Genomic DNA, 12,465 nt, shown 5'->3' with positions numbered 1-12,465 from the left:
CTTTAACGTTGACGAGAAGAATTGATGGTAGAATGCGTATCTGGTGTTATTGTTAAACGTACGGTACCCAATAAGTTTTTATGATTACACTCTTGGTGTCTAAGTCAGGTGTTAGTGTAATTGTTATTTTCAGGTGTTAGCTTAGTGTTTTTATAAGCCAGCTAGCCTATTATAGTTCATGGCAGTTTACTCTTGAAAGTATCATAGGTCATGAACAGTGCAACTATTTGTATGTTATAATAGTTTACACCCTTATTCATTTTAAAGGTAATGGTTTGTTAAGCTCAAGTAGAGCTTTTATATTTTCGTTATCATTCAGGTGAAAAATGAAAGAGTAAAGAAGAAAGGCAATCACGCCAGTGTTGTTAATGATTATCAATGTTACAAGTAAAGCTTGTTATATAGCGCCACCTCATGGTGACTGTAGGGTTACTGTCTGCTACACACTGCTGGGTATCTGGTCTGAAGCTGGGTTCTATTAAATGCCTTCAAGGTGACTGTTTACTCGGAAACACGATTTGTGTCTGCTTCTCATTTACGGTGCTCCCAGCAGACTGAAAAAGGCTCCTCGACACCAAACGATAATGCTATGCTCTATCAATAACCATCTTTCAAACACAACAAAACCATTCTCTATATACAACTACTGTCAACAATGGTGTGCCGGATGGTACAAAAGGTGTACCGTTTTTGTGTTCTTTTATCAAATAATTATGACGTACATTATGTAATGATACGCTCCGTATTGAATCAGTCGACTATTGTATCATAGCATCAAGAATACGTGGAATTTATAGCTGCAAAGAAGTCGAATGTATACCCTGCCTAAACTACCACAAGGCAACAACAAAACTATAACTATGCATGGGCAAGATGACATGCCGTATAGTGTTCTGCCTTAATTATTTTTTAATCGATGTTGGATCTAAACTTGCCTCATCTTGTCAAAGAGCTGGCAGCCACGATATGAGTATTTTTAGATAATAGTGGGTTTTTTAAAAACATATTATCCTGATGAAATCATTGATCTAAAAAGAAATGCTAAAAGTCCTGGGTCTGATGAATTTTCTACACATATTACCTCAGAACTTATCATTACTCTGTTGCCTTGTATTTCTTTATGTAAGATTTATTTATCCTTGTCAACTATCATATTATAGTTCCTAATAATCTAAATATTGCGACATATACCTATCGTAACAAAGTGGAACAAAGGGAGATGCATCAAATAATTATATAGCCCTTTAGTTCGATAATTCTAGCTCTAATTACAACAGTTCTTGGAAGATGTGTTTTCATTGGAGTTATACAAATTTCTTATAAAATTACACCTTGATGGCAGTCGATTTGGATTTAGGCCGCATTTTCTATACATTACTTCCATTAGTTGACTTCCTTTTCAAAGTACTCAATGCCTTAGACCTTGTAGTATACTATAATGAATACTCTCGGCTTGTGAGTCATTACTGTTCATAGTATTCTTCAGATAAAATGGCACGGGAGGTGTTGCACATGCATGGTTTCAGAGTTACTTAATAGTATAAACAATTTGATTATATGTTATGAAATAATGATTGATCGACCGATCGATCGATTTATTGATAATTGATTGATTTATTTGCTTTCTTATTTCAGGGTGAGCGTTATTTTTGCTTTTTTTTCAGTAATTAATGATACAGTGATTTATTCAATATTTCACAACATATTTGATATTATGCGCATGAACCGCTGAAGGAGATAGAAGCTACAGAAATGACAAACTACATGTACATAACTCGAAACAAAATATTACAAAGGGAACATAATATCGGTACATTTAACAACTATACAAAGTGCAGATGTATAATATGCTGGACATAAATGAAAGGACAGTATCATTATAATAACGAATCTGAAATGGGCAATCCATCCATTTTGTTATCTTTCTCTGATTCATCTTATATGGTTTATCATGTATTGTTTTGTTTATATCTTAAAATGTGAAATAGAGAATCAATAAATCAACAAGCAAACAAAAAGAGTGTCGCCTTGTATTAACCCTATCCAAAGACCACACTATTTGACCCCTTCCAGGGGTATGTATCACCGTCATATTGGCACATAGGATAGAGCAACTCATATAAATACTCTATACCATGATGACCCAATATTTGAAATTTCTCAAAGTCACTTATTGAGGGGCTATTTACCAAAGCATAAAGAAATACATACAGGAACTAGAGAAGCACTCTGAGAGCGCAGACCTCCGCCAAGAATGCAGCTCATTTCCATCTCTGATCATGTTCTTCCATAGAGATATCAGTGATTTCCACCCATACGTACTTGTTTATAATACAGTAGTGTGCTGAAAGTCTCCCGACTCCCCAATATAGAAGCCTTTGTTACGTCATAAACCCTCAGCAGCACGGCGCGCCTCGCCCTAGCAGAAACTAGAGCACGCACTTTGGTGCGCGCATGCAAACCTCAAATACGCGCAGCCTGAACTCCCAAGTTCATTGACCCTACCTGCCAAAATATCAAAAATCCTTCATAAATTCCCCAAAAATTCTCGGATCACTACCAAAAGTTAATCGTTTGGTACTTGTGTCATTCTCAACCTTTCCTGCAAGTTTCATCCCAATCCGTTAACTACTTTTTTAGTTATTTTGCGCACGGACAAACGAACGAACCAACCAACCAACGAACAAACCAACAGTAACGAAAACATAACTTCCCCCTTTGGGGGAAGTTAATATGTTGAAACCATGTTTTTCTTTATATTTCTTTATCCCCAGTATCTTTTTATTTCATGCCAATCATTTTTATATTTGCCACAGAGGAAAAGTAAGTCAACTTCACTATATTTTGTTATGGTTGAAACTTCTCAAGGTCAACAAACTATGTTGGCGATATTCATTACAATATTATAAAGAACATAATTGTTTGGGATCAAATTTCATATTTCCACAATATTGGAATTTTGAGTTTGCAGATTGATAATAATTATGATAAACAAACTATAATGATACTACAGGCAAAACTTATGTAAACTTGCTGTATTTACAATTATTTCTATTACATCTATCGTTTGATGCCATTGTCATATAAGAAATAAACTGAATAAGAAGACTATATAAGGGTAATTCACAACCACAATTACTTCACATTCTGGTACTTCGGCAAATTACAGTCAAGAAAACTCCCATTTCATCCATTATCATACACCAGTATTGTTGACTGACATTGGAACAGAATAACATGCAAAGTCTGACGGACATGGCTGTCGTGGCAAGCGGTTGCCATGGTAGCCAGCAATATGGGACATCAAAATTTTTGCAATAAAATTCTAAGAAAAGTCACCGAGTTTGGTTGAAATTGAGCAGAGGGCGTATAGGAGTGGCAAATGAAAATATAATAGGCGCACAATGTGCCTCCCTTGGGTTAAACATAATATAGCCTAAAAGACTGTGGCTGGCCTTATATACAATGGTCATACATCAGCTAAAGTGACAATGTGTAGTGCATGTTCGCTAAGGATTAATCTATCTAGGTCGTTTTCTTTATGTCAATGACATTTTGCATTATTCAGGTGTTTGATTATAGCATACGCCATGTGACTTTGTGTATAACGACATCATCCAAAAATGTCCATTTCTGACATTCAAACTTTACCATAATTTACAACTGAATTACAAAACTTGGTGCAATTGCTGAAAGTAAATATGAACTTGTTCTCAATAATAGTAAAACATTCTTCATAATTATAATTATTTTCAACTATAAAAAAGCTGCTGAAAACTGCTTATTCAATAGTAGTGAAGCAATATGGAGTCAACTAGAACTCGAGCTTTCGATCCTAGCAGAATCTTCGTCAGAGACAAATTCAATCATGTCGGGAAAGCAATCACATTATTGTTGACGACACACGACAAGCACAGCCTGAGGAGGGCTATATAGGGACACAGAACGATGAAACAATTTGAAGAGGTCTAGGTTTATCTTAAGAAGTCAAAGGCAGGGAGCCAAACAGCTAGGTCAGGGAGGGGATTAAAGCAAGGAGGTGAACAGACAAACGTGACAAAGGGCAGAGGTGGGCCGGTAATGATCCTAAGGATCAAAGAGGGTAAACTGTGAAGGAGTGAAGATGAATAGGGAGAGGCATCATCAAACAAGATAAGGAACAAAAGAATTACTAAGGATAAAGAATAGGGAAAGAGTGAAACAGCAATAGCATGAATGAAGGAGCGGATATTTTTTCAACTATATTACATTTTCAGAATGTTGGCATGTTTGTAGGCCTGTAGGTAGGTCTACCTACTATTTGGGGAAAAATGCCTTTTGTCTTTACATTTTTCAAAATACTATTGACTGTAAAGCATTCGTGAAATGATGTCACAGCGCGCTGCTCGTAATACGGTAATCAATAATATTTGTGTATACTGGAAAATTATTGTGACATCACTAAGTAATTAAGACGTCGCGCGCAGAATCCCTCTGTACAATATCGCCTCCACCTGCACGCATTTATTTATTTATTTATTTATCTTTAGCATATTTTCCCCTTCCTTTTGAATTTTTGATGCAATGAAGATATTCTCGTTTCTAGGCCTCTGGATGTATCAGTGCCTCCAAAAGTATGTCCTCTACTATGGGGCCGTAACGCCCCTTGAGCAGTGAATACTAGTACAAAAATTGAATCAGGGCCCCATTTCATAAAGAGTTTATTTGATGACAACTCTTTGCTGGAATGACTATTGTCATGGTAACGACAAGAATACAGCTTCCTGATTGGATTGGAAAGTGGTCATTCCAGCGAGAGTTGTCATCCTAACATCTTTTATGAAATGGGGCCCTGGAGTCGCCTTTGCGTAAAATTACTTAATACCAGAAACTCTCAAGGCAAAAGTAAATTTGTAAAATGTAGGTCCTACATGCGAAAATCTGATGGTTCATAGATCTATGCCTATCTTTGCGACCACACACTGCTGAAGAGTAGGCCTTACTGGAAACCTATATTGAAATGAGATCATTGCCAAATGTTTAATTCCACAGTAGCTTTGATCTTTCGTTGAATAATCCTCTGGTGATGCATCAGATATTAAACGATAGGATTTACCGATAGGTAAACAAAAAACTCAAATAATTCTGTCTCTCTGTATTTTTTCGGTTGTTTGTCCGTCAGATTGGTCTCATTGATTTCGTTATTTTCTGATTGGCTCCTAAAATTAAATGTATTCATCTTGGGAGGAGGAGGAGGAGGCCGGAGGAAGAGGATATTGCGAGCAGGAGGAGAAGGAGGAGGAGAAAGAAGGAGAAAAGGATGATGATGATGATGATGATGATGATGATGATGATGATGATGATGATGATGATGATGATGAGATTAAAGTAAATAAAGCAATTAGTCACGGTTACAAAAATCTTAGGTATGCGCGAAACCCAAATGTGTTTCTTTACAGCGAGTTTGATGATGATAGCGGCAGCGCGAGCGACAGAAAAAGCGATGGTTGACAGATTTGGAACCGCGCGCGCGCGCAGTTTCGCCTCCTCACCAAACGCAAACATGGCTGACTGGGGTGAGTAACATGTGTTGAAACATATGCGCTAAACTATTGATAATAAATCGAAATTACGGTCTATTTCTTCCCTCTTGTGTGAATCCCAATATCCATATTGTATTTTTCATGACAGATGATGACGACTTTGATCCAGAGGCTGGCTTTCAAAAGCCTGCTGCGATGACCGACAAATGGGAAGGAGAGGACGAAGACGAGGATGTGAAGGCAAGTCAAGCGGTGGTAGTCCCACATGCTGCAAATTATGATGGATATTGCGTGCGCCACACACTATACACAGACAGCACAGTGCAGTATGGCCTGCATATGACCCTCGCTCGAGCTCGGGGAACGTTTCGTCGCCTGATGCGATTGATAGCTTCTACGCGTCGGGGAATCCCATCATGGCATGAGACAATAATGGCACAACTCACAGCCTTGCGAAAGCGATTTTTTTTTTTGTTTTTATTTATTTCATCCAGTGGTAGAGTAAAAAATTTCTAGAACACCTCTACATTGTGTGTGAGTAAATTTGTAGACTTGACTTCGGACTTCTTGTGTTGACTGTAGAAATAGACTCTATATAATGACTAGTCTAGATCTAGTCTAGTCTAGGCCTATTATTTTGTAATAAATTTATATGTCAAAAACTCAAAGTGGCACCCACGATTAATTCTGGTGACCAGTGCCAGTGGCCAAATTTGGTTCTTTTGAATGATTTTTACCTTCCACTAGCTATGTGGCCTTATTATAATGCCAATGGGATGTAATGTCAATTACCGTATGGTCACCACTTGTGTGTAATTCTTATGCATGTCCGGGCTGGCGAACTAATATCGGCACTGAATTAGTTTGCCGCCCCTAGCCGGCCACATATTATTAGCGTGTGTGTTATACATACGCTTCAATGAAGGAGGCATTGTCGGTCACCGCGTTTGAAAATCTCCCTTAATCTGCCACCTGAAATCCATTCTAAATCAAAAACATCCTCGCATTAAAAATGGTTTTATCACCTGTTACATATGGTAAAATATATTTTGATTAAAATTATTTGTGTTTTTACGGAGGAAAAAGGTGAATTACGAATGTATTTTGAGAGATGAAAATCCGTCGCCCAACCTGATCTCCGATCGCGGCGCGCGTTACATGCGATGTGAATGTCTGGCGACCTTACCGCAGTGGCGACCATACCGTAATTGACGTTAAACATTGAGCTACAAAACAGAAGGGACATTGAATATTTATTAACTCATATTTTGCATATTATGAATTTCATAAGTGTAGTGTAAACTAAATAATATTGGATTGTGATGTAGTTTTCTAGATGCGTGTGTTTTATATTGTGCAGTAACTATCATGACTATGAACAGCCCAGTTGCTGTAAAAATGCAACAACAGGGCTGTACCTTGGTACTTGGTGCTTGGTAGTGATCCTCCAAAAGACCCCAAGCGGAGTTTAAACTAGAGTTGGCGGCAGAGGGTGGACTCAATTTGGGAGAATATATCTTGAAACCATGGTCTTAAAACGGCATAGCCATAGGTTTTACATGTAGCAGGCGCGGCGGTCGAATTAGGATGACGTTATGGTCGAATCAAGGGCAGCTAGTAGGTTGAAAGAATGAAAAGAAAGTACACACTCTAGTAAAATTTTACTGAGAAAAGAGGCTGTGAAGTTCAAAGGGTGTATTCAAGTGTTTACCGGTAATCTCACCAAGCTGAACTCTGTGCAATGAATGGGAAAAACAAAAGGATGTAAAACTCCATAAAACCACAATGAAGAGATTATCAGATTAAGCCAAAAATTTGCACATTCTTGTAGCACATTCTATAAGCATATTCTATTCAAGACTACTACTGACTTTCAGACCAATAACATCATCCTTGCAAAGGTTATCAGAGTTGAAAGTGAAGAGTGTTTAAAGAGTTTTTGACAGGGGTCTCATCTGATCATGCTATTAAAAAAAAAGAGTGTTTTAGGAAAAGTTGCAAAACAAAAATTCCACTTGTTTTATGATCCTTGATATTGGAAATGCATAGAAGAAGAATTGCTCTTTCAGAAACTCAAGATTGACTAGGTTGACCCATTTTTTCTATTTTAAGTCCTCATGGGAAATTGGGTTGTGTAATGTTTTGTTGGTTTTGTGATGTACTGTCACATACATTGTATCTATCATTGATCCTTTAACAGGATGACTGGGCTGCCTCAGATGATGATGATGAGAAGGAAGAGAAATCAGAAGGAAGTGGCGGAGCACCTGTTGGAGGAACAGGTACGAATCCATCTCAATGTACAGAATAGATAGCATTATTCTTCACTCACAGTTATCAGGGGTTCAAAGTCAATTTCAGATGAAGAGGAAATGATGAACTCATGGTTACATTAGTCACAAAATAATATAAAGTAAGACTTAATGAGCAAAGGCAATCTGAAATTGCCTAATGCAATATCTTATTGTGCCTTTAGTGAGTAATGTGTGACATTCAAAATGCAATGATAAGATTTCTAGTGTCATATGACAGGTATAATGACAACTGCAGCAAAACTTATGTTTTTAATGTGTGCGTGTTTGTGTGTTTTATAATTCTCTCAAGTCAAGGAGAATAATTGTTTTTCTTTTCGATAATCTTGTGTTTTGAAAATAGGTGAAATGTCTACTGTATGTATTTAAAATGCTATTAATAGTTTTTGGGTTTTTTGTGGGTTTTTTTTTTCTGAATGTTAATTGTTTAACAGCTTTCCAGGTCAAGAAAAAGAAGAACAAACTAGAGGAAGCACTAAAGAAGAAGGAGGAGAAGAGGAAAAAGACCAAAGACACTCCAGATGAAGAGAAGGTGAATAAACAAAAACTCTTCAACTTGATTTAAAGTATGTCTTGTGTCTTGTGTTTAGTGTTGGTATATGGAGAACAAGAATAAAGTATGCTTTAGTAGGCAGCATTTTATTTTCAATTTTAGTAGATATATTACATTTATTTCTCCTTTCATATTGGTGTTGAAAACTCCACAATTTATGAGAGAGAATACACCACAATTTATGAGAGCTTAAGTTTTACTTGTTTTGAAATCGGCTTTGTATTCTTGTTCCTGGCTTTCTGGATGCATTTCAAGTAAATTGTAGTGTATCCTTTGAATAGTGCAGAGACCTTGAGAAATACATGATAGAAATGAATGTTTAATTTCCACCTTTGGTATGCTCACTGGTATGATGATATGCCATTTCTAGTGCTTGTAAGGTTTTCTCTTGTATTCATTCCCACCTTCTTTGTTTACATCTATACTCCTGTTCTAGGTTGAGTTAACACCAGAAGAACAAATGGCAGAGAGGTTACGACAGCAGAAGCTTGTGGAAGAAGCAGATTTTGAGTTAGCAAAGGAGGCATTTGGTAAGAACATGACAAATTAAGAGCAGATGGAACAGAGTTAGGTAAAATGAGTGAATGCAATGATTAATGATGACCCAACAAAAGTAAGATAATTGAAGTGATATGTCTGTTGTATGTTTTTTTTTTTTATCTTGTTAACTTTGCCTTGTGGGAAGTCCAATCTTTCTATATAATGAAAACTTAGTTTGCTGACAATGAATGGAGTGAGTGGTAAAACTAATTAGAACTTAAGTGATGGGTGACAAATAATTTTGAGACATCATGTTGTACAGGCCACTTCCGTTATAATGAAGTCCTCGGGACCAGCAGTTTTCTTTCATTATATCGAATTTTTTGTTATAATCCAACAAATAGAATATATAATTATGTAAATGTGTTTGTGATGTAATTTTTACTTTGTTATAACAAAATTATGTTAAAAGCATGTTTGTTGTGATGAGAGTGCCGTGTACCTTTAAAACTTATGTACGTTGCCATTGTGACAAAGCTTATATTATTACTGCAGAAATAATGTAAACAATATGAACATTATACTGTCCATAATATGAACTGTAATATGTAGCTTGTAAACTGGTAATTGCAGAGTGATATGGTGGATTATTTCCATTGAGCCAGATTGCCTCTGCACAATTGTCTTCCACTCTGAAGGTGTTACGGAGGAGGCCAAGGTCTCTCTGGACTCCATGAACCCGACCACGGAGGAGGAGTTTGCTGAGTTTGGCAAACTGTTGAAGGAAAAGCTGGCCAAGCTGGAGTCATCAGAACACTACTTCTCGCTCCTGGAAGACGTGTTCCAGTCTTGCTGTATCAGTCGTGAGTATATTGTTGGGCCATTACTGTAAGAGTGGAAATTTTCAAAGCTTGTGCAAGAATGTGCAACTGTTTTGCTTGTTGAATGTAATATTATTTCATATCTTTGATTTCAAAGTAAGTACATTGTAGGGGGTTTAACTGCTATGTTATGTGTGGTTTCTTCATGTTTGCTAATCCTTAAACTTCAGTAAAGTTTTTGTTGTCATTCAGACCAGGTCTTTTACCGTATTATGTGCTGCCAAAGCCTTTAGCTGCCATGGCAGGGGTGAGCTGTTTGAAGTGTTCGATCAATTGTAACCACCTGCAAAATTGAAAACACACACACAAAAAAAATCATATTTCTCGGCTTTGTGCAAAAAATCGCTCACATGAAACTTTTCACTGTAACAGTAGTTTCCTTTCCAATATCATGTGATTGAAAAGGGACAGAGCCAATGTGCTTTGTATGATTGTTGTTCTTTAGGTCACATCTGATTAGATCAGTAGCGTTACACCTGCTATTTTTTTTACTATCTAGCAACTTTAAACCAAAGGTTAGAGCATTTTGCTTTCTTTCAGACAGATAATTTAGCAACAACAAACAGATGTGGGTTACATTTATTTATCATTTGTCATTGTTTTACACAAAATTCTTGTTGCAGTTGAAGCAGAGCAGGTGAAGAAACTAGGAAGCAGTCTAACAGCAATAGGAAACGAAAAGACAAAAGCACAAAAGGTAAGTAAAACAACAGTGGGAAGACATTTGGTGCTTTCAAGTTTGGTGCTAGTGCTGGTGCTGTTGTTAAAACGAGCTCCAACACTGACAGTGAGATTAACGCAAGTGATGCCCATACAATTATCAATCCCAGCACCCAGTGTTTTGTAACACCGCCACAAAGTCTGCTGGATTGCACTAGAATTAGGGGGCCCTACACAAAAAACAAAGTGATGGCGCTTGAAATATGAGAAAAAAAAAATGTAGTCATGACTACATGTTTTTAGACACATTATGGGGAAGGGGGAAGACTGACTAAAATACCACAAATTTCATCCTTCTCCAAAATACAGTGATCTTAATTTTGCTCCCAGGCTCACACATATGTACATGTAGCAATGCCTAGAGTGTTTGGGTACATTCCACAAGCAACCATTGCATTAGAATAGACTCTGTATGTACAATATGCATACACATATGTGAATGTGGGTCTCACACATAGTAATGCTCTCACCAAAACCGAACTTGAAATGACAGATTTTATAATTCCTAGAGGCTAGTATTGGCCAATGGGAAAAAAAACACATTATCTCTACACGAATAGTGGAGCTTGGTTCACAGACGACACTCGACACCAGACACAACACTAGCTACTGGAACTACATCGTGCTTTCAAAGTCAACCGACTGAAACCAGTTGATTTCAAGTTCAGGGATTATTGCCGATGCTAGTGATGAGATAGCACTGATAACACCAGCACCTAGCACCAAACTTGAAACTATTTATTGTGCCCACCTTCATGAAATGATCTCATGTCTTTATATACTTGTCTCCACTGCCAGAGAATGTCCCATGTCAGTGATATCGTTATTAAAAAACAAAACAGAACAAAACAAATTAAAACAAAATAAAAATCCTGGAAACGGAGAGAAAGATGGTTTCCAATCATCTTTGATATCCTGCATGACACACATAAGACCTTCAAAAGGAAAGAAAAAGAGAGGAAGAATAATGACAGAGAGATCCATGCACAAGTTTCCTGTGTGAAGGTTTGTGGTGGGCCAGAATTGTGTGCTATGTTCAGTTCCATTTTGTAACACCATACACTCTCTTTAAGAATTTGTCTTTGGTGATTCTCCGGTTTTTGTTTTGTTTTTGTTTTTTCTTTGGCCAGACTTTTAAAGAGGTTGTTCCTACGTGAAAGTATTAGCTTAGTCCATTTGTGAGATTTTTACAGTTTATTGATGAGATTTGATTATTCTATCAAGGGAATTATGGCATCTTATTTGTTGAATTACAACTAATGTCCCCCTTCACCATTGATTGTGAATACCTGTTTAGTGTATATAACCAAATATCTCTCCCCAAATATATGTGTCATTAAGTTGTGGATGAATATAAAAGAAGCAACTATATATTATCCTTTTACACATTGATTTACCATGAGATTATGAACTTAAAGTGATTTTTTTTTTAAAGACTTAATATGTTCAAATGACATGTGTTGCAGTTATTTTTTTTTTCTCTCTTTTTATGTTTCACCTCATATACTTGTACTTTCAAACAACACATATTTGTTTACTTTTCTATGTGTGATACAGGCCTTGAAAGGGAAGAAAGCAAAGAGTAAAAAGGCAGTCCTTGCGGGCAGCGGAAAATCAGCAAAGAAAGACGAGTTTGACGTCGACTATGGCTATGATGGGAATGAATTTGATGACTTTATGTGACAAAGAACCGCTAGATAGATATCAAATTTATGTTCTCATACTTTAATACTTTTCCGGCATTGCCTTGCATAATCATTTTCATCTGTGAATGTTGAGCCCGTGTCAGAAACATATTTATGAATCTAGATAGCATATAACTATCGAAACTCTACAATGATGATGCAGTTGAACCCTTTGCTTTTCATTCATGGATATTTTTCTGTCCAAAAGCAAAGAAATCCCCCCTGTTCCAAACTAATTTTTATCATTTTGGTTTACTACTTCAGTTTCACATTTAGCGCTTCAGCGAAACATTTCTCAGTGGTATATTCATT

The 12,465-nt window shown here is 36.9% G+C and overlaps 1 protein-coding gene across 1 annotated transcript; it reads left to right on the top strand.

Annotated features, from left to right (window-relative positions):
* The first annotated feature begins 5,526 nt into the window (after positions 1-5,526).
* LOC140230828 (eukaryotic translation initiation factor 3 subunit J-like) lies at positions 5,527-12,465 on the top strand. The gene is made up of 8 exons (XM_072310971.1): positions 5,527-5,555; positions 5,671-5,762; positions 7,723-7,804; positions 8,269-8,366; positions 8,824-8,917; positions 9,566-9,730; positions 10,372-10,445; positions 12,026-12,465. The coding sequence occupies exons 1-8, from the start codon at positions 5,543-5,545 to the stop codon at positions 12,149-12,151; spliced, it is 744 nt and encodes a 247-aa protein (XP_072167072.1). The 5' UTR covers positions 5,527-5,542; the 3' UTR covers positions 12,152-12,465.

This window comes from Diadema setosum, chromosome 7, assembly GCF_964275005.1.
Source record: "Diadema setosum chromosome 7, eeDiaSeto1, whole genome shotgun sequence".
NCBI classification, from domain to species: domain Eukaryota; kingdom Metazoa; phylum Echinodermata; class Echinoidea; order Diadematoida; family Diadematidae; genus Diadema; species Diadema setosum.
The sequence above is the reverse complement of the archived record's forward strand: the minus strand, read 5'-3'. Positions and strand labels throughout refer to the sequence as shown.

Coding starts and splice junctions, on each gene's coding strand:
- LOC140230828 (XM_072310971.1), top strand. Junction 8,367..8,823: donor ACACTCCAGATGAAGAGAAG/GTGAATAAACAA, acceptor CTCCTGTTCTAG/GTTGAGTTAACACCAGAAGA. Junction 9,731..10,371: donor CCAGTCTTGCTGTATCAGTC/GTGAGTATATTG, acceptor TTCTTGTTGCAG/TTGAAGCAGAGCAGGTGAAG.